This window comes from Prionailurus viverrinus, chromosome C2 (genome assembly GCF_022837055.1).
Source record: "Prionailurus viverrinus isolate Anna chromosome C2, UM_Priviv_1.0, whole genome shotgun sequence".
NCBI classification, from domain to species: Eukaryota; Metazoa; Chordata; class Mammalia; order Carnivora; family Felidae; genus Prionailurus; species Prionailurus viverrinus.
The window spans coordinates 4733646-4761597 of NC_062569.1; the positions used below are offsets into that span (position 1 = coordinate 4733646).

Below are 27952 nucleotides of genomic sequence, written 5' to 3' on the forward strand. Positions count from 1 at the left end.
CCGTGATGAAAACACTCCACTTATCACTTGATAATATAATTTAGGGTCTTGTGTCACCCTTGGACCATCTTAAGCATTGCTACTCGTCTCCAGAGTTCGATCTTAGACTTCCTATAAGTGGAGACCGTTCAAAGTCTTTTGTATTCCCTCACCGCGCTGACTTGCCAGAGCAGGAAGGGAACTCAGCAACCACCAAGCCCTTCCTCTCTCTTTACTGTAAAGATTCCAAGCTAAGGAGCTTGAGGGCCTGCCCAAGCCACACCGCTCATCGATGGGCCTTCAACCGATCACACTCGGTAACCGTTGCTTTGCCGACATACAAACAGCCAGTTCTTGCTGGTTTTGACCAAGCCTGGTAGATGTAAGAGGACTATTAACTGACTTTGAAGTCACATCCAAACTGAAGCCAATCAGGACCTGGAATAGATTGTGTTTGTCTTAAAAGAAATCGGGCTTCGGGGCATCTGGGTGGCTCCGTCTGTGAAGCGTCTCTTGAGCTCGGCTCAGGTCGTGATCTCACAGTTGGTGAGTTCGAGCCCCATGCAGGACTCTGTGCTGAGCATGGAGTCTGCTTAGGATTCTCTCTCTCTCTCCCTCTCTCTCTCTGTTCCTCCCTGCTTGTGCCTGAGCACTCTCTCTTTGTCTCTCTCTCTCTCTCAAAATAAATAAATATTTTTAAAAAAGAAATCAGGCCACGAATGGGTCAGATGTTGGTGAGATTGCCTCAATAATCCACATGGATGATCACTACCATTCCAGCTGGCACCAGGAAGCTGGGGCACGCCAAACAGGATTTTTTTACCGGGAGGACGTCAAGGGTGGAAAACCTTACAAAAGTCCATTTGACCGAAGGGGCTCTGGAGTTGAGAGAGCTCTGCATATGGATCTTCATTCCACAGCTGACAGCCATTTCCCGTTAAGGTCCCCCAAAGACATTGTCCAAGCCAACCCCTAGCCCTCACGTGACTTCTTGGATAAGCTTCGTTCTTCTCTTTTCCTCTTGAATCGTTTTATTCCCGGAGCTTCTAAAACCTCCCTCTCTTTCTTCGCCAGTGTCTCCTTCTCAGCTGCCTTTGTTTTCCCTCAGTCTTCTTGACCTTGTAATATTTCCCTCATCTTCCTGACCTCCAGGTCTCCTTCCTCGGAGCACTTCTCTTCAGCATCGCACTGACCGCAGCGATCTCATCAAGTCTCTTGGTTGTGAGTACTACCTACGTGCTCATGACTTGCACATGTATTTCCCCAGCTCAGACCTCTCGCCTGAATCCGGGGGTCACATATCCAGCTCCACGTGAAATTCCACATAAGCACGTCAAACTCACTTTCCCCAACGCAACTCTGCCTCCCACTCCACTTGCCCACGCCAACTTGCTTCTTCTCTAGGGCTCTTTATTTGAAAAAATAGTCCCTCCATTTGACCACTTGCTCAAGCCCCAAACCTTGAAATCATTCTTGAGCCCCCTCGTTCCTTCACACTCCACGTCTGATCCTTAAGCAGGCCCAGTTGGTCCTACCTTCCAGATATACCCCAAGTTCAACCGTGTTGTACTGTAACTCTGCTAAGCCAACCCAAAGGTAATTCTCCCAGGATAATTGGAAGAGTCTCTAACTGGTCTCCCAGCTTCCATCTTGGCCTCCTATAGTCTGTTTTCTACACAGCAGCCAGAGTAACCCTTTGGAAATTCAAGCCACACCTTGTCACTTCCCTGCTCATACTGTCACCCTCAGGATACGTTCCAAGGCCCTTGCCCTGGCCTGCCAGGCCTAGCATGAAGCTGACCCTTGACCTCTCGGCCCTTTTTCTCTTTCCACCTGCTGCCCAAGACACACTGACTCCCTGGTATTCCTCAAACAGCCACCTTGTCAGGGCCTTTGCCCTTGGTTTCCCCCGCTACCCAGAACGCTCTTCTCCACCGTACCTCATGACTTCACTTCTTGTGTGCCTCTGCTCCAGTGTCACCAGTCAGAGAAGCCTTCCTTGTCACCTCCTAAAGCCTGGCTCCACTTCTGTTTCCTTCATGGCTCTTATCCTTACCCAAATGCTGTTCCATACATCTCTGATTATTTATTTACTTTCTATTTCTACCCACTAGACCTCAAACCCTTAAGAGAAAGGATTTTACTTTTTTACGCTGCTGTGTCTGCAAAACCAAGGTCAGGGCCGGGCTCATCGTAGTGACACAATAAATATTCCTTGAATGAATTATTGAATCAGTGAATGATCTCTTACTCATCACGTCACGAGGATAATAACATGAATTAAAGTATATAGAGCAGTTTCTAGCAAATGGCAAAGTACTCAAGAGTATCTGTTCCTTCAACCATTATTATCATAAAAGGACCCGGGCTGTGGCAGTGGGGCATGGAAGCTAATCATTTTGTGAGTCCCACTATTATCAGGGTTTGCTTCTATTTCTGCATTGTATATATTCCCATCCGGCTTCTCCTCTTGGGAATAGTTGGAGAAAGTGTGTTCCTTTGAGCTCACTGCTCAGACTTTGTTTAACTTGTAGGCATTTCTTTTAAGCTGTCCACTTGAAAAAGAGCTGTCACATTGGCTTCCGAGGCAAATTCTCCAGCTCTACAGGCAGGCAGGCTCTGAAAAGTCTGACACAATTTCCAGCCGCGTCCCCCAGGACAAGGAAAATGCTACAGGTGTCTCGGCATCATGCTAACCTTCCAGGGAACACAGAATACCGTATTTGGCAGGTTCTGGGGGCAGAAATAAAGCACGTGAGCACAGGAGGGAGACCAGACCGGAGGTACATAAGCAACACCCCATCACCTTCCCTGTCCTAGCAGGGAAGAGACGCATGGTCTGTTAGAGAAGCCTTAAAGGGGAGTCTGATGCTCCCTTTGATAAAAAGGCATTCCTCCCCCCCCCCCTTACTACTTCTGAAAAATTGGAAAGACATAAAATAAAGGAAATAGCTCCCAAAAATGTACATTTGCTTTTTTGCTTCACCTCCCTTCCCATTCTAAACGTACACCAAGAGTAGTTCCATCCCCCCTGGGGGTGAGGGGTAACTCTCCCTCATCCCGCCTCCATCACCTGTCAATCACTGGCAGTGCAAACAGGGTGGGTTTAGAGGCAGGTAAATTTCATTCTGAACCTTGGTCTTGACTCCTGTGAGCTGTGTGACCTCGAGCAAATCCCTTAACCTCCCTGGGCCATTTCTCCAGGGGGAGAACAGCAGTGCCTTCTGGATGATTGGGAAGATAAAGAAGGGGCGCCTGGTGAAGCCCTCAGGGTAGGTGCCATTATTATCATCAGAATGGGTGCTATTGTTCTGTTTTGGAGCCGTGAGAGTAGCCCATTTATTGAACCATCTGAACTCCACAGGGGGACAGGGAAGGGGAGACAGAAAGACTTTATTTTTCTATGTGATGAAATTTAGTCTGATAAACCACCGTAGCCCTAGGTTGCCACAGCCCATGAGAAAATCTTGGCAGATTCCTTAACTTCCTGGTCACTTGAATTTGTTAAAAATCTGTCTAAAATAAAACTCTCGTCCCATGTATTTAATCCCCCCTTCCTCCAGCACCCGCCCAGTTCCTAGCTGGAAGGAACGGAAGTGAGGAAGGTCTGTTCTGCTCCTTTATGGTTTCCGGGTCCCCACCTTGGTGTGGCTGTTTCAGCGAGTGCTTTTCATGCCCCATGTCACTTAGTTTTGCTAGATAGGGAAGGTCCTCTTCACAATAAATGCAGGGCTCCCAAGGACGCGTGGCCCTGCTCCCCTGTATCAGTCAGGATGGGCCAGGTTATGGTACTAGAACAAACAACTCCCAAATAACTCGTGAGCTTCTCCTCCTCCTCCTTTGATGTTTCTAGCTCCTCTGGTGGGTTTGGGCTGTAGAGAAAAGGGCCCACTGTCTCTGACCTTTTAATGTAGGGTGTTGCTGCTTCTCTGGCCAGAACTTTCTGGCTAATGATGCCTCATTGCTGGCCTTAGTGGGGCTCCGCTAGAGGGCCCTGCAGGCCTCTTCCCTGGATGGCTCCCTGGCTTCACACAGCCACAACCAACATCTCCTGGGCAAGGAATGACAATCCCACCACATTCCAGGAAGGTGGGAAGAAGCAACGTATTGCCGTCTACACACAATAGACACCCAACCTAATGATTTCAAACACCAGTCATCTCTTTAGTTGATGGTTCTGTGGGTTGGCGATTTGGATGGGACTCAGCTCGACGGTTCTTCTGGTCTCATCTAGACTCTTTATTCCACGCAGGGAAACAGGGTGGCTGTGCTTCAGGGGTCTTACTCATGTGATGGGAAGTGACGGGACTATGTGCCCGTCATCATCCTTCAGGCGGCACTGGCTTAGCTCCTATGGCAGTTTGGTTTCCAAGAGGGAGGACAGAGCATGCCAGGCAGCTTGAGGTCTGGGCTCGGAACTGGCTCGGAACTGCTTCTGCCACCTTCTCTTGGTCAAATTCCCCAAACCAACAAGATCCAAGGAGTGAGGAGATACGCTACCTTGGACTGGTGGGTCTGCAAAGTCACATTGCAGAGGTGAATGGGGAAGGGGAAGGGTAGAAAATTGGGGCGTTTTTGCAGTCTACCCCAAGCACCGAAGACCACATCTTCCTGATCTGCTATGGAAGAGGTTGGAGGGGAGATGCAGAGGTGACTAGGTTTAGCATGGGCTTATCAACTCATCTTGGGGGGGTTGACCACACTTGCAGGGGGCCTTATTAGACGAGTGTGCTTTACCACCTTTTTATCTGCAGCTTTGGGTCAAAGACATTAATTCCAGGCGACAGGCAGAGTCCCCATGGACATTCAATTACGAAAGGAAACTACCTTCTAGGTAAAGTGACCTCTCGCAGACCACACAGCCACTAAGCGCTCCGTTCCTCTTATTTGGGCGAAAGGGAAACATATGCACAAAAGGGACAGTGAGGAGAAAGCATAGTAAATATCGCGGACTTCTAAAAGGCCACCGTGGCTGCCATGGACAGAGCAAGGTACACGCTGGTGCAAGCTGTCACGGGGACCCAGAATCTGCCAGTCCCTGGAGCCCATGACAAGGAGCGTCTCTTTAGATTTAAGAACAAACGAGACTTCATGAAGTTTCAAGAAACTTCACGAAGACCCCCAGGCTCACATGCTCACATCTGTGTTTCCAAAAGACCCTTCTGGCTCCAATGTGAAGGCTAGATTGGTGGTACAGACCGGACCAAAGCCAGACTGTTCGGAAATTAAGGCTTTGCCAAACCCACGTTTTAACCCTTCGTAATTCCAATTCCGAGGGCAAAGGAAAAACGATCCCGTTTGCCATGGCCAAACCCCAGCAGCAAAGCGGGGAGAAGAGCAGAGAAGGTCAGACAGATAATCCCACGCACACGCCCAGATTACCCGTCTGTACGCTTCAGACCCACGCAGGCTTGAGAGTTTCTAGTTCGTGTTCCGTGGATACTTTGGCCACGTGGATTCCCAGTCACGCAGCGGCCTCTCTTGCTCTGCTGTGTATAGAGATGGGTGGCTGCTAAGTGACCATAAGAGAGAACATCCAGCAGAGGTCCTGGCATCGCAGACGCGGCCACCGAGCCCAGAAGGTCGAACGCTTAGTCGTTCCAGGGATTCAAATTCAGAAGGCGGGTGGTGTCAAAAGTCCAGCGTCATGGGACGTTCTGATGGCACGCTGGTAGGACCTCCAGGAGCAGGGGCAGAAGCACAGGCGCCGTGCGTGCTCTTTGGGTCTTCTGGCTCGGGAGGGGGCAGGGAGAGAGCGGGCCAACTCTCTCCAGGCCCTGACCTCGCCCCACCCACGCGGGGACGCACGTGAGCCTCCTTGGGTCCGAGGGTGTCCCCGGGGGGGGGGGGGGGGGGGGCGGGATGGCACAAGCCTCTGCAGCCGACCTCACCCCCACAGCCTGAGTCTGCATGATCGATCGTAAGAGCGTGTTCTGTCATTGCATTGCAGCTCCAGAAACTAAAACGATCACTTTCTTTCAAGACCAAGAGTTTACGGAGCAAAAGCGCCGACAACTTCTTCCAGCGAACCAACAGCGACGTGAAGCTGCAGGGGGACATGCTGGCCGAGGTCAGCCCCAGCTCCAGCCCGCTCCCTGCACCCGGAAGCCTGACATCCACACCCACCAGGGCCGCCCTGCACCCCGGGGCTGGCGGCAAGGCCCACGCCTTTCAGGAGCACATCTTCAAGAAGCCCACCTTCTGCGATGTGTGCAACCACATGATCGTGGGTAAGGCCTCCCCCACCCCACCTCCAGGTCCGCGCCCGCCGGACAGGCCGGTGAGAGCGGTGCGGCCCGGGTCCGGGTTCCAGGACGGGTTCCGAGCCTCAGAGGCGTGCACGAGGGCAGGTCGTTTGGGGGAACGATAGCTGGGCAAAGGGAAGGGAGGCAGGACGGGGCAGAGGGAGGCGTTGGATGGTGAAGCAGGTGCAACTTGGGCCGGGTCCCCGGGGAGCCCTGTACGGTCGTCTGCTTGGAGGCTGGAGGTCCGGGACTTGGTGCCCCTGCCTCACCTCTCACTGCATACGGGCAGCCCTCGGGGAGGGGGCATGATCTGAACGGAGCAGCTCTTTTCAGCCAAGGGCAGTTAGCAGAGAGGGAATCGGTGGGACGCTTGGGCGTGGAATTCTGCAGGGGGGCCCGAGTGACACATCACAGCATCCGCTCCAGGGCGCACAGCGACGTGTGTCTGGGCAGCCTGGGGAGGGGGGTCTGTTGCTTGGTGAATTACAAGCGGATGAGCCAGACAGGCAGGTGTGGGGGGGATGATTCTGGGGGAGGCACTGAACGGGGCGGGAAAGGTGAATTAGCCACCATTACGTCTCTGTGCCTGGCACGGACCCGCTCGTGGTGGCAGCCTGAGAGTCTTACGGGGTGTGCCCAGATGACAGGAAGGACCCCCCAAAACGTCCCAGCTACAGGCAGTTCGGGTGGGATTCAGAGTGAACTTGAGCCCGTTGTTTCGAGAGCAGCAGTATACCCTGGTAATTGACCCGTCACCGCAGAACAGGAAGAAAGAGCAAGGAGACAGGCCTGTGTCTGCTCTCAGGGGGTCCGAGGATGTCCCCTCCGCCACCATCCCCCCGCTAGGAGAAGGGAGAGGTCATCCCAAATGGAAGCGAAGCCGAAAATGAAAGATGCAGGGCCGATCCAGTTGTGCACCGTCTTCCTGAGATGCCCCTGACCCTCCAGAGGTGTCGCTGGGCCAATTCGTGGGGTGCCCTAAGTACTCTGAGGCCAACAGGTGTGGGAGATCTGCTCCCGCTCGTTGACGTCCTAGATGCTTCAGAGTTGGGCTTGGCCACGAACGTTTCAGGGAGGGACGCTGTTAAGGTCCAGAACCTCAGACTCACAAGCCGGGCCCGGGGCCCAGCGAGGTCCCAGGCAAAAGCTGGTTTGTTCTCTAGCCTCATGGCCCAGCACTCCTACCCTGACACAGGCACTTCTGTCCGGCCCTGCCGTGTCCCTCCAGCACCAATTTCCTACAGGCTGGCATCCCTTCTGAGGGTGATGGTTGCCTCAGGTCACATTCCCTAGAAGCAGAGCCCCAGAGGGGAGTTAGACGTCTGGGATCTGTTGAGGGGGCACTCGGGGGAGAAGGGGGAGGGAGGAAGCAGATGGGGCAGGGAAGTCGCTAAATAAGGAAGCGGTCCCCGCCTGGCAGGAGTCTGGCTCCAGGGTTACACAGCCAGGCCTTCCTGGAGGCCAGCCTTTTGTATCCTGCTGGCAGTGGCCCCTCCCTCCTCCCCTGGTGGAGGCCCTTTCTTAACCCGCTGGGTCCAGTGGTTCATGCTCCATTGAAGGCAGTTGTCTGGAGAAAGGGGTCGCTGTGAGCCATCGGGAGCCAGCACACGCGTCTCCGGAGCAGTCGGGGCTTTTCGCTGCTGTCACCGATTATCACAAATCTAGGAGGTTAAAACAACACAGAGTCACTGTCTTACAGTTCTGGAGGTTGAAAGTCTGCGGTGGGTCTCAGCGGGCTAAAACCAAGGGGTCGGGAGATACGTTTCTTTCTGGAGGTTCTAGGGGAGGGTGTATGTCCTTGCCTTCTCCAGCTTTGATAGGCTGTCCACACCTTGGCCTGTGGCCCCTTCTGTGTTCAGAGTTATGATGGCAGGTACATCTTTCTCACACTGCCGTCTCCTTGGTCCTCACTGTCCCTCTTGCACCCATCTGGATGATCCTTCCGTCTCAAGGCCACCTGACTGGCGGCCTTCCTTCCGTCTGTAACCTTGATTTCCCCTTGCCATGTAACGTAACATGGTCACAGGTTCCGGGGATTAGGAGGGGGACACCTCTGGGAGGCCGTTCGTCTGCCCCCGGACACCCGGTAGGGGTATCTGGGCAAGGCATCAGCAGTGTCCACCACAATCATAGAAGAAAACTTTGGTTGAAGATCACAAGACTGCCCTCTGTTGGTTCCTTTCCATCCGGGTTCTGAGGCCAGTCACGTGATTGTCATACTCCAGCCGATGGCTTTGTCGTGTCGCATGGTGAGAGGCCATTTTCATTTGGAGTGGGCAAAGAGACGCCTTTCTGGTCAGTGCACAGAATGGGGAGAACGCTGACCCATATTTTTCTCCTGCCTATTCCCATGACATAATTAGCCTTTCCCTTCCCAGATAAAGTGAGGTGAGGGGATGAGGATAGTAGAAAGACTCCGTTCATGGAATCAGCCTGAAGTTGAACCCCATGCAGCCGTGTGACCTAGTGCCAGTGACTCACCTTCTCTGAACCTGTGTCCTCATTCTATGCAGCTATGAAAACCTCAGGGTTTTGAATGGATTCATGAGCTGGCAGATGGGAAGCACCAGGCATCTAGAAGGTTCTCCGTAAAGGGAGCCCATTGGAGTTGGTAGTATCATCAGAGGAGAAAATAGTCATTACTCTCCTGAAGCAGAGAAATCTATTCACAGGATAAGCCAAATTCGTTTTACAGAAAAAAGTTAAGCTTAATAGGCATAAGTAGTTGGAAAAATAACATCCACCCGTTAAGAAGCCCCTCATCTACATGGCAGTGTTTTAGGTTCACATCAAGGATTGTCTCTAATTCTCCATTTCATATTTTATAAGGGAGATGGACAAGCAAGTGGGTGTCTACACGAGTGATCAGAATGGTGAGCGGTGCATCCAAACAAAATCATAAGGAAGCCTTGGGAGTTTGGTGTGTACGAGACTTGGGATGTGCAGCTGTGTTTTAAAGTACCATGTTGGGAGAGTCAAGAGACTCATGCTATGCGGCTTTAGAGGAAAGGGTTGGGAGCAAGGAGCAAAGTTAAAAGGCAAGTTTCAGTGAGGCTATAACCTAGTTACCCCAGGCACTTGACCTGTGAATGAATGGCTTCCCTTGTGACTGCTGAGTAGCTTAACGTCTGTCAGGCGGTGGTCATCCGAAAGTCTTTTCTTACTTCGTTATCTATCTGATAGTCTTCACAATGAGATTTGAAATGTCTGAGCTTCCCGAAGAAGCCCACGTCTGTCATCGCCGAGCTCGGACCTGTCAGTGGTTTCCAATGTGGCCAGGAAGGCAGGATTCTACATTTCCCTTCACGCTTGGCCGAGACCCGGTTAAGGAGTAGGATGTTCAGAATGGGGAGGAACATCTTCCCGTCTTGCAAACAGACACACAGGGCTGTCCTCATCTTCAGAGGACCATTATCCATTCACACTCTCATTTTCTAGCCACCATTATTCATGTTCTTCCTTAGAACAAGCCACATTTCAGAGCAACGCTTGTATCACTCAGGGGGTTCTCAGTAACGCTGTGTAACAAACAAGTCCTCTCAAACTCCAACACTTGGAGTAGCCTTCTTTGACTCTTACTCAGGCATCTTCAGATCAGCTGGGGTTTGGCTGCCTCGCATATGCTTTTCTTCTTCTCCTACCCCTTCCTTGGATGAGTGGGCCAGACAGGTTGTGCTCTCCTCATGGTGAGGACAAGTGGAGGCATACAAAGTTTCTTAAAGCCTTGGATTGGTGGCATTCCACCAGAGCGTGGACCCAGCCCACACCAAGGAATGGAGAAATGCTCTCAGCCTCTAGTGGCAGGGACTTCAGAGCCACCTGGCCAGAGGCACAGGTACAGGGATGGGGGAAGAATGGGGCCCATAATCCAATCTTCCTCCGTGCTTACTTAGGGTGGCCTCTTGATTACTGAACCTCTTTTGTTTGGTAGACTGCACGAGTCTTGGGTGCTGTACCACCCTTCCATTCCATTTCTCCATCTGGAAGCGATGATTTGGATCTGACTGTGAGCATGGTGGGAGAGGGTCTCGTGTTCCATGCTCAGGACACAGGAAACTTGGCCTCCAACCTAGTCTGCGCGTCTGCCTGACATTCTTCCAAGTCCAATGCATCACTTTCAATTCCACACAAATTTGCACCAGGCCTTTTCAAGGCAGTGCTATTCATAACCCTTAAATGGGTGATGCTGTGTCTCTAGTTTAAATCTCACTGTGACAAGTGTGAAAAGACAAAGGAACATGTGTTTTGAAAATGAGTAACAGAAATGAGTTTGCCTCTGAAGAATGTCACAATCAATACCCTAAGGGACGATTTAGGTACTTCTCAAGTACAGCAACAATTTTGAAGGACTCCCATCTTGAAAATCACCAAGAGATGTGCCCCGTGCTGAAGAGAATTCTTACTGTACTTTTCCTTTATTAGAATTAAATTTATATTGTAGCTGCCATTTTATCTTGAAAAAGACAGAGGGGTGCCTGGTGGCTCAGTCGGTGAAGCGTCCTCCTCTTGGTTTCCGTTCAGGTCATGATCTCACAGTTTGTGAGATTCAGCCCAACCTCAGGCTCTGCGCTGACAGCACAGAGCCTGCTTGGGATTCTCTCTCTCCCTCTCTTTCTGCCCCTCTTCTGGTTGTGCTCACTCTCTCTCTCTCTCTCTCTCTCTCTCTCTCTCTCAAAAATAAAATAAATGAACATCTAAAGAAATCATCATCAAGGCACACTGCTCTTTTCCAAGATGAAAGCGAAGTAAAGAAGGCAGGCTCCTTCTACGAAAGAGGAAGAGAATGAGAGAAGCAATTTGAGGCAGGAAGAAGGGGGAAAGGGAGGTGGCCGAGGAGGGAGGTGAGGAGAGGAAGCTATGTGAAGCAGAGGCTGGCAAATGTTCTCACTTCCTGAGACGAGGCACGGAGCACACTAGTCTGGGGTCACAGTGCACAGTCCATCTGCCCCCTTTCTCTTTCCTTACTCTTCAGACTTAGCCTCCTGTCTCTACGTGTATCATCTGAAGATTCGCTTCCTTCCAGCCACAGGTCATTTTCATATCCCAGATTCCAGGGAAAGACTATCTGCTGCTATCTCCTGGGAGTGACATTTCAGAAAACATATTAGAGCAGGTTTTTTTTCCTTTCAACTGAGAACCAAAGGCTACATCGTGATGGCCAGGAACAGTCAAATCTCATTTGTGAGGTTTTCCAGCTGATGGATGTTTGTTTAAAAACAAAAGGAATCTGGGGCGCCTGGATGGCTCAGTCAGTTAAGCATCCAACTCTTGGTTTTGGCTCAGGTCATGATCTCATGGTTCATGAGTTTGATCCCCACGGGGGGCTCCATGCTGACACCATGGAGCCTGCTTGGAATTCTCTCTCTCTCTCTCTCTCTCTCTCTCTCTCTCTCCTTCTCTCTGCTCCTCCCCTGCTCTCTCATTCTTTCTCTCTCAAAATAAATGAAAACTCTTTAAAAAAATAAAAAGTAAAAGGAACCTGGCATTCTCACTGTCTAGGATTTCTAATTTGGAATGGACACTCATTGGGTTGACACGGTGTCACATTTGTTCCTTGCCTGACTGTCTGTGCCCTAAAGCTGGGAAGGCTACACATTTTCGTCTACCAGTGAAAGTAAACCAGGACCCCACCCGTATGTTGCTAATTTCCTCAGCTCTTTCACTCTATGGCTCATTCCCAGTCGCCAGCTTTGCCCTTGTCCTCAGATTTGCACCTCCCCTGCAAATGTGGCACACAGACCCTCGGGTTGAGCAGGCACTGTGGCAGGCCCTTCTGCCAGTCTGATCTTGCCTCCAGGACATGGCTACCTTTTACGATCACCTCCTTAGGCTGTCCCCTTCTAGAAAAATGGGTCAGCTCTGCAAGCCAAAGGCGGTCAACCCAACCTTTCATGGGACATAAGAGAAATAGGTAGGTGTACCTCAGCCCCAGTGCTGACTTTCCCAGCCTTTGAGTCAAGAAGACTGATGACCCAGCCTTAGACTGGGAGAATCCTCTTGGTTTAATGGACATCTTTTCCCCACCAAGCAGATCGACTCTGGCCACCCTCAGGCTTTGGCCATGGGCATGAGGGGTGGGGACTCCTCTGCATCGTGTATCAACTTAAATGTATTCCATCAACAGCACCCTCATTTTGGGAGAGCATTGAGTCTGCTTGTGGTAATCTGCCTCTCATTGAAATTTCAGAGACTTGGGGTGCCTGGGTGGCGCAGTCGGTTAAGCGTCCGACTTCAGCCAGGTCACGATCTCGCGGTCCGGGAGTTCGAGCCCCGCGTCAGGCTCTGGGCTGATGGCTCAGAGCCTGGAGCCTGTTTCCGATTCTGTGTCTCCCTCTCTCTCTGCCCCTCCCCCGTTCATGCTCTGTCTCTCTCTGTCCCAAAAATAAAAAAATAAAAAAAAACGTTGAAAAAAAAAAGAAATTTCAGAGACTTGAACAAGTCAAAATAACTATCACCATATCTAACCTATCGCCGTAACTATCTCAATGCACGAGTCCACTCCATCAGTTAAAGAGGTTTTTCTTCCAAAGGACTCCATTCTCCTGTTGACTGTCACATGCCTTGTTTCCCAAACTATTTTTTAATTAAATGTTCTTAGTCGGCATCCACTTAGAAGACAGCCTATTCAGTGGGCTCATATTTCCTAAACACATATTTAGGAAAACAGCCGGATGTCTGTGCTTGACATATCAAGTTGCTTATACAGTCACTGCTCAAAGAATTGTTCACCTTCAAACCGTCCGAGTGGCGACCGCCGGGGAGAATAACTCTGGCTTTGTTTTAGGTGAGCAGCCCTAGAACTGGACCTGAGGTAGAGATTCTTGTGAGAGTGGTTTCTTGTGGAGCGTGCCCTCAGGAGAAGGGATTCGGATTCTGCTGCCCTGCGCAGAAGAGGCAGGGCAGGGGCATGCTCTCAGTCAGAGTTGGCTTCAGACCGAACAGTCACAGCATCGGCAGGAGAAAGAACTCAGATCTGGACAAGGCACTCACAGCATCCCTACGTCTGTAATCTTAGATGCAATATAAAAGCATCCTCCACTACGAATGAATATAAAATGCAGATGGACCGTGGCCTTGATGTACCTATAACACCGTGTTACCATCAGAATGAACGGTCACATGGTAACATTATAACATGAGGATATCTTGCATGACAGGAGTCCAAGACCTGTCTGCTAATGCTCGCTTGACCATTAGTTTAACTGTTTCCTGACCTGTCCTGACGTCATCTGATTGCTCAAAAACAGCCATAAAATATTAACCAAACGTTGAATGGAAGAAAAAACTACACACACACACACACACACACACAGACGCATATACATTTGTACATAAAGCTAAAAAGACAAGACAGTGTTGACTCACCAGTGAAGTCGTCTCTTGATGGGAAAGGCCAAAACAGAAATCAAGGGGAGTATGGAAAAGCAAATGTCACATCTGTGTGTTCTCAGAATAGAATGAAACCTCGGAGCTGTCATCAGTCGGTTGACCAGACGATTGTTTTAGCAGCTGTACAGCTTCTAAATGAGAAAAATCACAAACACTCTCTAGGACCTTTTTCTTAAGTTTCATGTAGATTGCTTTCTTTTGGGTCATGGTACGTGTCCGTCTTAAAATCCAGTACGGAGACCTCGGTGCTTTGTCCAACGGGATCCTTCTCCTCTGGTGTCTTCACTGCTTCCAAGTAGCACTAATGTAACTGCTACTTTTTTTTTTACCAGAGGACAACCTTGCAATATAACGCCCGGTCCGACACAGGTCATTTCTTTGTATTCTTTGCTCCTCCGGCCCCCTTGAGAGAATCGTGTTGATGCTAGGGGCGTATTTGACTGAAAAAATACGGAGCACAGGTGGGGTGTGGAGATGGTGACTCTACCAGATGAGGAATGTTCGCAGGGCGTGGCTGTGTTTGGCCTGGAGAAGCCTTCGGGGAGCACGATCAGGGTCCTCCAGGAGCTGAAGAGATCCCATCCAGAAGAGGGTTTAAACTCGCTCGGGGTTCTCAAGTCTGCAATGATGAAAGACACCGAAGGGAAGAGCTTCTAAAAATAACTCCAGAAGCGAGCTCCGCAGATTTGGGGAGGGGGCGGATTTTCCCCCAATAAAGTGTACGTTTGGAAAACGCTGTGCACTGTGCTCCCTCTGGATATTCAGAGCCCGCGTTAGCATTCTGAAGTCCTGCGATTCTGGAAGCTCCCGAGCCTTATCAGTGGAGAACAGGCAGTGGAACAGAGGGATTATAACCACGGAGTGCTCTATCCCAACACCTACTTTTCCCCGATTCCACTTGGCTGCTGTTGAAGAGTGTGGGGCTTGTATCTCAGTTCAGAAAGCCCTCTCAGTGCTCACAAAGGCAAATTCGTTCAAGAGTTCTCAAGACTCCAGTTCAGGGCCAATGTTCTCAGAGAGCATTGGACTCCGCGCCTTTCAACTAAAGGGGCAGAGAATACTTCTGCCGTCTTCCGTCGGTTTCCCAAAATGCGATGCCTGCTGCCACGTGCTAAGCCATCTCTCACAGGAAACGACTTACAAGAAAAAATAATCCACACTCCTTCCAGGGGAGATTGAACAGCCGTGGATGCTGGTGGGCTCCAAGGAAGGAGGTTTCTGGGAGTCTCACGCAGACGTGGAGGCAACCGGGGGGTGTGGGCTGGTGTTAGGCTCTGGGGCATCTCGTGGGAGCTACACGTCATTGCCTCGAAAATGAAAGATCCTCGACCAGCCCCCCTCCCTCAGACATCCTGCTCCCTGGGGACGGTCCCGATCGTGGTTTGGGAGCCCGTTTTCAGTGTGCTGGCGTTTTGTCTTTCCTTGTGGAACATCTTTCCTGCTCCACCTCTCCATCTGTCCCATTCCGAGATCTGCGAAGACCCAGTTACAGTGCTTTCTCGAGTTCCTTGGTGGCCACCTACTTCCCTGAACGTTCATACCGTTCCTCAAACAGCCTAGACTTTGGTGAGCCGCTTGAAGACATGAGTCTCCCTGATGTGCCTGTTCCCATAGCAGGTAGCACACACATTGCACGCACGGAGGTTTTAGAAAATGCTAATTAGTGGGTGGGAAAAAACCAGTCTGCCCTGAAGTACGCCAACAGATGTAGAAGCGAATTGGAGCGCCTGGATGGCTCAGTCGGTTAGGCACCCAACTCTTGATTATGGCCCAGGTCATGATCTCATGGTTCGTGGGATGGAGCCCAGCATGGGGCTCTGTGCTGACAGCGCAGATCCTGCTTGGGGTTCTCTCTCTCTCCCTCTCTCTCTCTCTCTCTGCCCCCCGCGTGCACGTGCCCTCTCTCTCTTTCAAGATAAATAAATAAACTTAAAAATAAAAGAAACAGAAGTAAATTAAAAACAAAGCAGAGAAAGGATATGGAAAATTCCTAATCCCTCTGAAAGTTATCCCCAGGTATATTAAGGCTTCAGCCTGCCCTAAAGGAAGCTTGACACAGAAGCCTTATTTCTTCCTCCGTGACATTTCTCTTCATTTCCCCTTTCTGTTGCATATTTTAACGCAAAGGTGGCGCAAAGCGGGTCATAACAGGGATATCTTTATTTTGCATTATAGCCACGTACAAGTACAAGGCCATCCCATCCTGTTTAACCCGCGTGTCCTGCATTCCCACCGTTACAGTAAAACTGCCAACTTCGTTTTGTGTGTATTTGCCTTTATCCACCTGTGACTTTAAACCTTTTTTTGTCACGTTATCTAAGTGCTGCTTTGGCAACTCAACATAATTGGACTTCAGACTTCTTTTTTTTCCCCCAACTTGAATTTTTATTCCAAATTCGAAGAGATTTATGGATTCGCATTCATTGCTCTGAGTGAAATAGTTGGCTTTCCTTCTGTCTTTTACTTATACAGTTTCTATTGTGCTTTCTGTTTCCTTCTGGGGTGTGTGTGTGTGTGTGTGTGTGTGTGTGTTAGTCGTGGGGTTTGTGTGTTCTTTTCCTTTTATAACTTCCCGTGTTTGGGAAGATATGTAATGTACTCTTGTCCTAATGATTACCTCTGAGGTTTTCCCAAAACACCGTTCTTCCTCGTCTCTCAGGTTATTAAAAGGTGAAAATACATATGGCATTTTGATTTCTCCGTTACTCCAGATAACTTAACAGATTTCTAATCCTGACTCAAGTAAGTGTGTCCCTTTTGCCAATCCAGACTTTTACTTGTACCTCCAATGTTTGGCAAGTCAGACCTTTGAGAGTAAGTCTTAAGATATATGCACACCTTATAATAAGATTATACATCTATTTAGACGGTTCTAATTGTAACTGATTTCAGTATTTACTATCTGTTCTATTACATAACGTCTCCACTCTTAAGCTCTGTTTTTGTTTTGTGTCTCAGTTGCCCGGTGTGTATTTTCAGTACCAAAGGCATACAGGAGTGAGTGGCCACGGGGCCACTTGCTTGGCTAATAAACCTCTTGCAGATTGGGGCCGACTGAAGAGCAACTCAGGGTTTCTCGCAGTTTCTGCAAATATCCCTCAGCCATGTCCTATGGCTTTGTCTCCCTGACCAGTCTGCTTTCACTGCGGCTAGTGGCTGGCTCTCCCCGTTTCTATTAGTCCGTGAAATCTAAAAATCTGGAAACGGCTGCCCTATGACAATAATTGGATCATCCGGGGTGGCAGTTCCTGTCTGGTAGTACCTCTCACAAGGACTTGGATGGTGACGTTCCATTCCCCGCTTCCCTGTATTCCCCACCCATTCTTCCGTTTTGATTGAGCACCCACTGTGTGCCCGGCCCTGTGCTGATGTCTGACGTCTTCATTCATTCAGGTGGGGAGCCTGGGAGGTAGCAAAAGAAATGAGAGAGAAGGTATCTAGAAACTGGAAGAATTGACAAGGAGCCCCTCCCACTTTAAGCTAAAGACCCCTTGGGCCTCCTTCCATGACAGACCATGGCGTGCAGTGGACAAGGTGGGTTTAACGGGCCTCTCACGATGCTCTCACGGGCCTTCCCAAGCTATCCCCCCACCCCCATCCAGGTGACCCGACTGGTATGTCCTAAAGCCAGATACCTGTTGGGAGAATAGCTGAACCCTGTTTCGGGACCAGTTTGAGGAAGTCAGGAAGCCAGAGGAACTGTCAGAATCTAGTTTGTCTAGACCTTAGTAGCATGTTGGCCATACTTATGCATATGCTCCTAAATCTGTTTTTCATAATGTACCCAAGCTGGTATTAGAAAGACATACACCCTGTCTCCCTCCTACACCCCATCCTTAAACATCTCATGACTACTCAGAAGAAGAAAGGGGACCAAGTGGAGAAGGTCTCCAGAATATAAACATTTCCCAAAGAGAAGGCATGATTTTTATTTCTGTGGACTGTTTGTTTTACTAGTAATTGGCCAAAGTCTTTTTTTTTAATATGAAATTTATTGTCAAATGGGTTTCCATACAACACCCAGTGCTCATCCCAACAGGTGCCCTCCTCCATGCCCATCACCCACTTTCCCCTCCCTCCCACCCCCCTCAACCCTCAGTTTGTTCTCAGTTTTTAAGAGTCTCTTATGGTTTGGCTCCTTCCCCCTCTAAGTTATTTTGTTCCTTCCCCTCCCCCATGTACCAGTTTAAAGCCAAAAGAAAGCAACTGTCCCTCTTAAATTATAGATCATGATGTTTGCAAACGCCTTGGTGATTTCTTGAATCACAGCACAGCAATAATTTCCCAGAAGAATAATGTTTTGTGTGCCCCAAAGAAGATACTGGCATTTTTGGAGTCTTTTAAGATTATAACTTAGCAGAAAAAAAGGGACAACACAGGAAAGTATTTTCCCCGCGTGAATAACCCATCAGAGAGGGGAGAGTGATAATTTAAGGTGGTCTTTTGTTCAGTTTTTAGCCATTCCCTGTAGATCACCAGCTAGGTGATCTAGTAACATCTAGTAATATCATAGCAAATATATGCTGAACATATGTGTTTCCATGTTTTCCCATGATCCACTGGGCTTCAGACATTTTTTTCTTTGTCCCATCCATCAAGAAATAAAAAAGGTGCCCAGGACAGAAGGAAGGGAGAAGGAATCGTCCCAGGCAGACTCGGAGCAATCAGAAAGCGGGCGCCTCTCTGAATCCCGGATACGCTTTGAGAGTTTTCTAAACTCGAGATGGCGAAACCTTTGCCTGACTGTGATACTGCTGATTCATGCCTTCCTGCTTGAGGTTCAGACCAAGTCACGACAAATATAGGGAGGCCGCCTGCCCTGGGATCCGTTCCATTGTTAATTCTGTGTTCGGAGACTAGGGATCCATGGGAACGGGCCGTCTCCTGTTGTGAACACGGGAGATGCAGACCTGTTGGAAGATGTGTATCCTGCGCTTCCACTCAGCTGCTTTCATGGAGAATGTTCCACTGACCTACTTTAGAAGGTTGCTTGTGCAGCCGCAGTGGATACCACATCATAAAGTGACAGGACTAGGCTGGTAATAAGATATAGAGCAGCGCTTTGTGTGTATCTGGGACTCAAAGCATCAGGCAGGGCGTGTGTGTGTGTGTGTGTGTGTGTGTGTATATCTATGGGAGACACCTGTGCATTGGGACCCAGCTACCAAGGACTGCAGATAGGGGTGGGGGTGGGGGCAGAAATCCATTGCTAAATACTATGAAAGCATTTCCTTCGTAGCTTACCAAACACTGCCTGGTTGCTGAAGGAGAGGAAACAAAGCCTAGATCATTCTATCACACTCGAAGCTTACCTGGCAAGAAAATGCCAAAGTCTATGGTTACCCTGCCCTCCACACCCCAACAACGTGACCACAGACGAATGCGGGAGGGCCCCCGTGTGCGCATGGCACGTGCGCCCACGCCCTGGGTCAGGGAGAGGTGTGCTGCCATTGCCACAGCAAGAACATTGTTTAAAGAATTCACGTCGCTTCAGCCTGTCCACGATGCCACACAGCCCAAGACCGAAGCGTCACCTTTACCCTGTTCTCATGCCACAAAAGGGAACGAGAGTTGCTCACTAAAACCGAGGTGGGGCACTGAACCGGCCTCCGTGTGACCCCGAAGGCCCGTATCACTTTGCACGCGATCCGCCTGGTATCCCTGTGTGAAAAGGACGTTTCGGGGAACAGCGGCTGAGCATCTGTTTTCCCATTTTAAAAATAGAAATCAAAACTGCCTATCTGGTAGATTTGGGATAAAGATTAAATGAGACCGCGTCCAAAAGCAGTAGTGTCCGGTTATAGTAACTTTCCTTGCTTCCCCCCATTTCCTGTCCTGCCACCCTCCCCCCGGGGGGGGGGGGAAGGGAGGGAGGAGGAGGGGCTGGGCTGCTGCCCGCCTGCCTTCTCTCCGCGGGCCCAGTCTCTCACTTCGACGGCCAGAACTTGGCTGCCCGGAGGCCTTGGCGATGCCAGAATGCTCGAATACGTCCACAGTGGAGCAGAGCAGCATCTTGGCCCATAAAATCTGCCAATTCACCGAGGGACCATTCCTGCTGGGGCAGGTGGCTCCTTCACGCGCTCACCTCCTGGCCAGGGAGAGCCTCAAGGCCGTCGGTGACTCCGCCCTGTCCCCTTTCTCCAGAAACCCCATCCGTGCACACACTGACCTCTCTGCAGTCAGGCCGGGCCGACCTCTCCCCTGCTGCCCCCGCCCCAGCCCAGGCTTCGTCCAGCACATTTCACATGAACTAGTTCAAGAAGTCCCTCAGGTGTGTTCTTTCAACCCATCCCTACCTCCTCCTCTGTTGCCAAACCTCAGCTGAAAGCAAACTGACAGCGAGTTCCTGCCTTTCTCAGGAATGCTCCACTCTCCCATTGCCTGAAGAATTACACGGAAGCTTCCCCGGCTTGACACTTACTCTAAAACCTTTGCCAACAAAGGCAAAGGAGCAAGGGCTTTGTCCCATTAGATTTATAGGAAGTGAAACTTTGCTCACTGCCCCTGACAGTAGTGGGCGCACTAGCAAACATCTGTTCATGGATCACTGCAAATAAACCCAAAATACAGACCTGCGGGAGAGAGCAGGAGGGGGGCAGAATGGAACAGAGGAGCCGGGGTGGTTCCGCTCTTGGTAGAGCGAGTGACCTCGGACGGCTGGTAGACCTCCACCGACTTGTTGGGATTTACTACTAACCAAATAAAGTGATACGTGTGAAGATTCCTTGTGGACCGCGAAACTCAAAAGCTGGTCACTGTTATGAAAGCCGTCTTTACGTACAAAAGGTTGGTACTCCCAGGCAGGCACTTTGGGGATGGAGAGAAGGAGAAAGCCTAGACTGACCAGTCCCTTCTAGGGACCCCTCAGGAGAAATGCCAGCGCTCAAGCCTTAAGCTAGAACAGTTCTGAAGAAAGCGAATGGGAGTGTGAAAACCAGAGACCCCGGACAAGGCGGCAGACAGGGCAGCCGGGATCATCAATACCGGGGTCAGGGACGTCAAGCTCAGATAGTTCCCAGATGGTCGTGGGAAAGTGGTCGTTCAGGAGGATGTCTTCTCGCAAAAATTTAAGCCAAACACACGTAATAGAAGGAAAGCGCGGTGGCCGGGGTATTGCGACATGAACTGGTGACCCAGAGGGCAGAGGCTGTGGACTCCAAACACAAAGCCCTGAGCCAACCCAACTCCCGTTGCTATATTTAAAGCTCAGTGCGGGAGGGGCGGGGGAAGTGGGGAGAGTTTTTCCACTAGCAGTCAGGAACCGAAATAGGAAAGATCAACAGAGAAGCATTTATAAACAATGAATGCCATTAATTTTTTTTTGAAGCTAGAGGGGGGTGGAAAGGAGTGGGGAGTATAGGCAGGGAAAGATGGCCCAGGGGTCTGCCCGGTGTTTAGTGGTCCTTTCTGCTTGCTTGATGGTGTTTCATCATCAAGTAGGGGAGAGAGAGGATGGGTTATTTTTAATCGAGGTCCCGTGGCTAGAGTTCAACTGCGATGGAAAATATGTTCCCTGGTTTCCCCTTTAGCAGAAAACTTTCTAAGTATTGAGCGATATCTAAAGATTGGGGGCAATTGAGGCCGTCTTGCTCTAAGTCCAGAAGAGCTCGAGCTCTTTCTGATACACCACAGCACGAGGACAGTGACAGGTAACCTAGGGCTCTCTGGGGGGGACGGTGAGAAAGAATGATCGGTCCTGGTTCGAGCTGTGCCTGCCTAACTTCCCAGCACGGCAGGGCAAGAACATGAGCACAAGAGGCTGGACAGTGGTAGTTTGATATCGTCCCTGCCGTGAAGGAGGGGGTTAATGTTGGTCAGACCGCTTCCCTTCTTTGGGCCTGTTTCTTCACCTGTAAAATGAGAGTGCTTGCTAGATCTGGGGGGAGGTGCAAGTTGGTTTCCATACTAATTGATTGGCAGTGATTGCCCAGAGAAGCTTCCAGCTGCCCTGTCGTGCAGTGAAAACGCTATTGTGATGGGTGAGTGATGCCTGCCACGTATGCGGAATGAAGCACTTCTTCAGTCCCTGCCCCGTGTATTTGCCATCCCTGGGCTGCTGATCTCAAAAGCAGGACTTCTCGAAAGTGGAATACGCATGCAGATCACCTGGAAGTCTTGGTGACTTAGCTGGTTTAGCGGGTCTGGCTGGATCCTGAGATTCTTCGTTCCTCTCAGGGTCTCAGGCAGTGCCGGTCATGCTGGTCTGTGGGCCACACTTTGAGTTGTGAGGCACCAAGGTATCTTCCCGACTAGATTCGGTGACACCCTTCACTCAGCAAGTCGCTAAGACTTACGTGGAAGGCCTTGCCTTAGGTGCCTGGGAAAGAGAAATGAGGTACAGAAATCGAAGAGCTAATCTTAAATGTTCATAAGATTTCTAACTTTTTCTCTTGCATAGATGTTCTACTTCTTTTCTTTCCATAGATAATAAACATGGGAGGCTTAATAAATAACTGGGGAGACACATACACATGTAAATATATGCACCAAGGCATATAAAAAGTGCCAGGAAAATCCAAGCGAGGAAACTAATAATAGTTCTACCCGAGAAGGAAGAGGTCAACGAAAGTCCCATAAAGAACTCAAGTCAGCTGAGCGTCCGACTCTTGATTTCAAGCTCAGGTCGTGTTCTCACGGTTTGTGAGTTCAAGCCCTGTGTCAGTCTCTGTGCTGGTAGCATGGAGCCTGCTTAGGATTCTGTCTCTCCCTCTCTCTCTCTCTGCCCCTCCGCCACTCGCTCTCTCTCGCTCTCACTGTCTCAAAAATAAATAAGCTTAAAAAAAAAAAAAAAAGAATGTGAGATTTGAGGTGGGCCTTGAAGGATGAATACGAGTTTACCACTTCCTACCAAACTCATTATAGTTCTTGGAAGCACCTCCCCATTGGGTGTAAAGAAGCCAAGTTATGCCATGTTTTCTTTTTAAAACATATAACAGGGAATCAGCTCTTAATTTCTCAGAAACTGATGATAAAGCCTACAGATTTGTCCAGGTTAGCCATTGCCTCTATGTTCTTTGGGTAGGCTCGTCACATGGGAGGCACCATGTCTGCAAAGCAAACCGGTCGGTTTTTGCCTGAAATAGTATTTGAGAAGAGTTCTGGACCAGTTCATCCTTTTATCCCTGGCGTTCGAATGTATGAATCAAAGCTCTGGGACCATGAAACCGCAAAATGTAGCTCGAAGATTTCAGTCAGACCTAGTTGATTGAGGAAAAGAAACACATTAGCAAAGGACACCAGCCAGAGATGCAAAATCAGGATTAAGTCAGAGCTGCTTTAGGATTCCAGCCCTACCACTTACGAGCTAAATATACTTGGGTAAATTGTTTAAACTCTCTGATCCTTAATTTTCCATCTGTTAAATGTGGAATAATAACTAACTTCAAGGGATTGTTGTGTTACAGAGAACATATGGAAAGAACGTAATCGTTGGTGATTCAGAGCACCGTCTGCGTAGTGGCCCTGACCCCAGTGGTCTCTCCATTTTCAGCCTCTCGGGAGAAAAGGCGAGTAGTTCTGTGTGCAGGAAGAAAGAGGGAATTTGTCATCAGGAAACCTGGGTTCAGATCTCTCCTCTGCACTCTTGTGTCCGTGTGGCCTTGGACCAAGGATTTCTCTCCCCCAAAGCTTCAGTTTCCTCACCTATAAAAGAGGGCTGAAAATAGTTGTTGCCTTTTGTTCATGGTTCTCAACTGGGGGCGATTTTGCCTCCCAGAAAGGGTTTCAAGATTGAGCAAGTAAAAAGACAGGACACCCAGTTACATTTGAATTTCAGAAGAGCAACCAATAATTTTTTAGTGTGTGTCACAGGCAATATTTGGGACCCAGGTGTCCCGTGCAATATTTGAGATATTCTTATATTAAAAAATAATTTGTCGGGACGCCTGGGTGGCTCCGTCGGTTAAGCATCTGACTCTTGATCTCGACTCAGGTCACCATCTCGTGATTTGTGAGTTTGAGGCCCGCATAGAGCTCTGCACTGACATTGCAGAGCCGGCTTGGGATTCTGTCTCTCCCTCTCTCTGCCCCTCCCCTGCTTCGGCTCAGTGTCTCTCTCTTTCTCTCAAAATACATTAAGTGAACTTTAAAAAATAATCACGCGTTATCTCAAAATTTAACTGGGCTTTCTGCGTTTTATCTAACAACCTTATCTCCAGGGACATTTGACCACGCCAGGTGGTGTTTCGGTTGTCGCGATTCTGGGCAAAGGGTGCTACTGGGTAGAGGCTAGGGACACTGCTAACCATGCTACAATGCACGGGGTAGCCCAGCACACACACACACACACACACACACACACACACAGCAAAGAGTTATCAGGCCCCAAATGTCACTAGTGCAGGGGCTGAGAAACTTGGATTTAAGAAAAACACTTTGAAATCTAGAAAGCAGTGAAAGCTACTCATTAAATTTGGGGCCAAAGGCGGGGGGTTGGAGATGGGCACTTTTCCCTTGCCAGCCAGAGGGAATCGAGATGGAATAGTCTGGGCAGTCTGCAGATTGACATTGTGTTGCACAGTGAGTCCTGAGGAACTCGGAGGGAGGCCCCACCTTGAAGGATGTTGTTCCAGGAAAGGAAAACAAAGCCCGCTGTGCATGCCCGCAGGCTCAGGGCGCGCGGCACAGGAGCCAGTGGGCGGCAGGGACTTGCCGAAGTGACGGGACTTGGCATCCAGGACCACACTCTCCACGCTACCCGAGGCCTAGGTGGTGGTGAGTGAGTGGGCATGGGGGAGGGTTGCTGCCCTCTTTTTCCCCCCAAGCTGTTAGACTCCCGACCCCAACCGCAAATTCCCGACAGTGGGAACCCCCAGGGTGATTCCTCTCACCTCGACATGACCTGGTTTTTCTAATTCTTCACAAATAACACCACTTCCTTTCAAAAAATACATAGCGTCTTGGACCGCCAGGGTGGCTCAGTCGGTGGAGCGTCCAACTCTTGGTTTCGGCTCAGCTCATGATGTCGTGGTCATGAGTTCGAGCCCCAGGTCAGGCTCCATGCTGAGCACGGAGCCCGCTGGGGATTCTCTCTCTCTCTCCCTCTCTCTCTGCCCCTCCCCTGCTCACACTCTTTATAGAAAATGAGAAAGTACAAATACGTAGAAACAAGAACTGAAAACTATGTATAATTCCACCCCGAGACAGAAATATTAATGTCTTACATCTGCTCTGCCAGACATTTTTACATGTATGTTTATGTTCATCTTAAATGAGAGATTTCTCAACATGTGTATTACCCTAATTTTGACACTTCGGCCTTATAGTGTGAGCATCATATCCTGCCGATCATTATTCGGTTAAAAATTGTCTCACTAGCCAAAACGTATTTTGGGTGTGGGTTTACCAAGCTCTTATTAACTCATCCTTTATTCTGGGATATTCTTCTTATTCCCCATTGTGTGGTATTATTCGCAAGGTGACGGTAAGCGTCTTTGGAGTTAAGTCTTTGCAGACATATTTAATGATTTCTAAGACCAGTTCTGAAATTGAAATTGCCGTAGCGAAGAATGACGCATCTGTTTCAAGTTTTTGGTGCGTGTTCCCAAAGCAACCGGACAGTGGTGCTGTCATACCCATCGCCCCGCATCCAAGCACTGATGGTTTTCTTTTTTTCTTTTTTAATCTTTGCACATGTGATAGGAGAAAAATGGATATCTTGCTATATTTACTTCCAGCTATTTGATTACTAATTAAATCTGCCATTTAAGATGGCTTAACTTTTTTTAAATATTTAAAAAAATTTTTTTTAGTATTTATTTATTTCCAGAGAAGGAGAGAGAGAGAGAGTGTGAGTGGAGGAGGGGCAGAGAGAGAGAGAGAGAGAGACAGAATCCGAAGCAGGCTCCGGGCTCTGAGCTGTCAGCACAGAGCCCGACGCGGGGCTGGAACTCACAAACCGCGAGATCATGACCTGAGCTGAAGTCAGATGCTCAACCAACTGAGTCACCCAGGCGCCCCAAGAAATGCTTAACTTTTAATTCCATTTCTTTTACATGGTCTCATGTTGTGCCTTTGGACCATATATCTTTCTGCTTATTTATATATTTTTTTAATTGGAAACAAAGGCTCCTTAATCCCATATAATATGTTACAATATCCTGAATTTTATAAAGAAAATTTTAAAAGAAAATTTTATAAAGAAAATTTTATAAAGAAATTTTATAAAGTATATCTGCCTTTCAGCTTTGTATTAGTGAGCATATTTTCAATGTAACCAACTTTATCAATCTTTTGGTATATTGTTTTCTTTCATAGAATCATTCTGAGAAAGACTTTCTCTATTCAAGAATAAATAAGCTAGTATTTATATTTTCTTCAATTAATTTAATAGTTTCAACTATTATGTAAATTCCATAACCCATCCAAACTTTATTTCAGAGTATGTTGGGAGTTATGTACCTGGTCTTTTCCCCAAACAATTTACCAAGTGATTCACCAATATTTGTTTTACAATCCCACTTTTCACTGCTGATTCAAAAGTCACTTTTATAAAACATTAAATTCTTGAAAGATACTTAAAGTATATTTTTTGGTTTTCAGTTCACTTCATCGGTTATTCTGTTTGTTCAGCACCAATAGCCCTCTGGCTTAATTATTATTATGGGCTATCATAGATTCTTTTTCAAAAATGTTTTGCTATTCTCAGGCATTTATTCTTCAAGATTAATTTTAGAATCATTTTATGAAGTCCCCCACCCAAATCCCATGGAGATTTCAACTGGAATTCTGGTAAATTTGCAAAACTATTTGGAGAAAATTGGCATCCCTCCATTTCTTATTTAATAATACCGTGCTGAGTATTCCTAACATCAGACATCTTTGTCTTCTTTCAAACTTAAAAAGAATTCATTCAACAAATATTTGTGGAGTATCTCCTTTCTGTTAGGTTTTGTTCTAAGCACTTAGGATGTATCAGTGAATAAACCAGGAAATGATCTTGACTCTTGTCAAGTTGACATTTTGGTTGGGGAGACAATGGATGGATGGGTGGATGGATGGATGGATGGATGGATAGATGGAAGAATTCTCTAAGGTCATAAGTGATGTAGAAGGAAGAATAACGTAAAGCCAGGTGAGAAAGATCAGGAGTTCAGAGGAAGGGACAGATTTCAGTATCACAGGAAGTGCTCAGGGTAAGCTTGTTGAGATCAGACCTGAGTAAAAGGCGCAGAAGGTGAGAGAACTCTGGGCAAAGAGCATTCCAAGTGAAGGAAACAACCAGAGCTCAAGACTTAGGCAGGAGTATGCCTTGTGTGTTAAGTAATAGCCCGGCAGCCAGTGCGCAGTGGACCAGAGTGGATGATGAGCAGAAAAAGAGATCGTGTGTAACCCTGGAGACCATTGTGAAGACTCTCGCTTTTACTCTGTAACGTAATTGTATTTGCAAAAGGTTGCTTTAGCTGCTATGTACAGAATAGCAGCTCCTAAGACTTTGGAGGGAGGGGGTAAGGATCGAAGCAGAGAGGACAGACGAGAGGCTGTCACAGCAGTGCAGGTAAGAGAGAAGGGTCTAGATTCCTGATACATTTGGAAGGAAGTGCCCAGCAGGATTTTCTGCGCATGGGCTGCATGAGGAAATCAGCAGACAAGGATGCTGCCCACAAAGTTTCTGGCCCAAGTCACTTGGGCAAATGGTGTTGCCATCGACTGCAATGGGGACACGGCAGGCCGAAGAGGTTCTGGGCCACGTGTTGAGGGAAAAGGATCACTCATTCAGTCTCAGATGTGTCGGACTTTGAAATGTTTATTTGACAGCCAACTAGAAAAATGTCAAGCGGTCAGGTGTATGAGTAGATTTGGAGTCTGAGGGGCTTGTCTAGGTAAGAGATACAGATATTGGAATCATCAGCCTGTGAATAGTATTTAAAGGGATACGTTGGAGGCTCTGACCAAAGGAGTTATGTGTAGACAGAAAAGAGCAGAGGACCAAGGGTGGAGCCCTGGGACTCTCCAGGGTTAAAAAGTTGGAGAGAAAAGGAGGAGCCGGTAAGAGACCAGGAAGAAGTGCCTAGTGTGGTAGAGATTAACCAAGGAGATGTAGCATCTTAGAAGCCAAGAAAGAAAATGTTAAAGAGAATATCAGCCTTATTACATGCTACCGCTGGTAGGTCAATTATGGGATGAACTTCGACTACTAGATTCATCTGGTGTCTGGTAAGGATGAGAGCAGTTTGGTGGGCTGGTGAGAGAGACCTTCTAATGCTTCCTCATTAAGTATCAGAGAGACTCCCCGTTTATTATATTATAGAATATCCTTCTAACCCACCTTCAAGAAGTGCTTACATCAGGGGCACCTGGGTGGCTCGGTCGGTTAAGCGTCCGACTTCGGCTCAGGTCAC

At 48.7% G+C, this 27952-nt stretch overlaps 1 protein-coding gene across 4 annotated transcripts in view; it reads left to right on the forward strand.

Moving 5' to 3' along the window:
* STAC (SH3 and cysteine rich domain) overlaps positions 1-27952 on the forward strand; it is a 137261-nt gene that overhangs the window by 49950 nt on the left and 59359 nt on the right. For 3 of the 4 annotated variants that reach the window (XM_047874898.1, XM_047874901.1, XM_047874899.1), the window contains exon 2: positions 5930-6209. In XM_047874898.1, the coding sequence (XP_047730854.1) occupies positions 5930-6209 (280 nt within the window). The remainder of the gene's footprint in view (positions 1-5929; positions 6210-27952) is intronic. The other variant, XM_047874900.1, reaches the window with a different exon arrangement.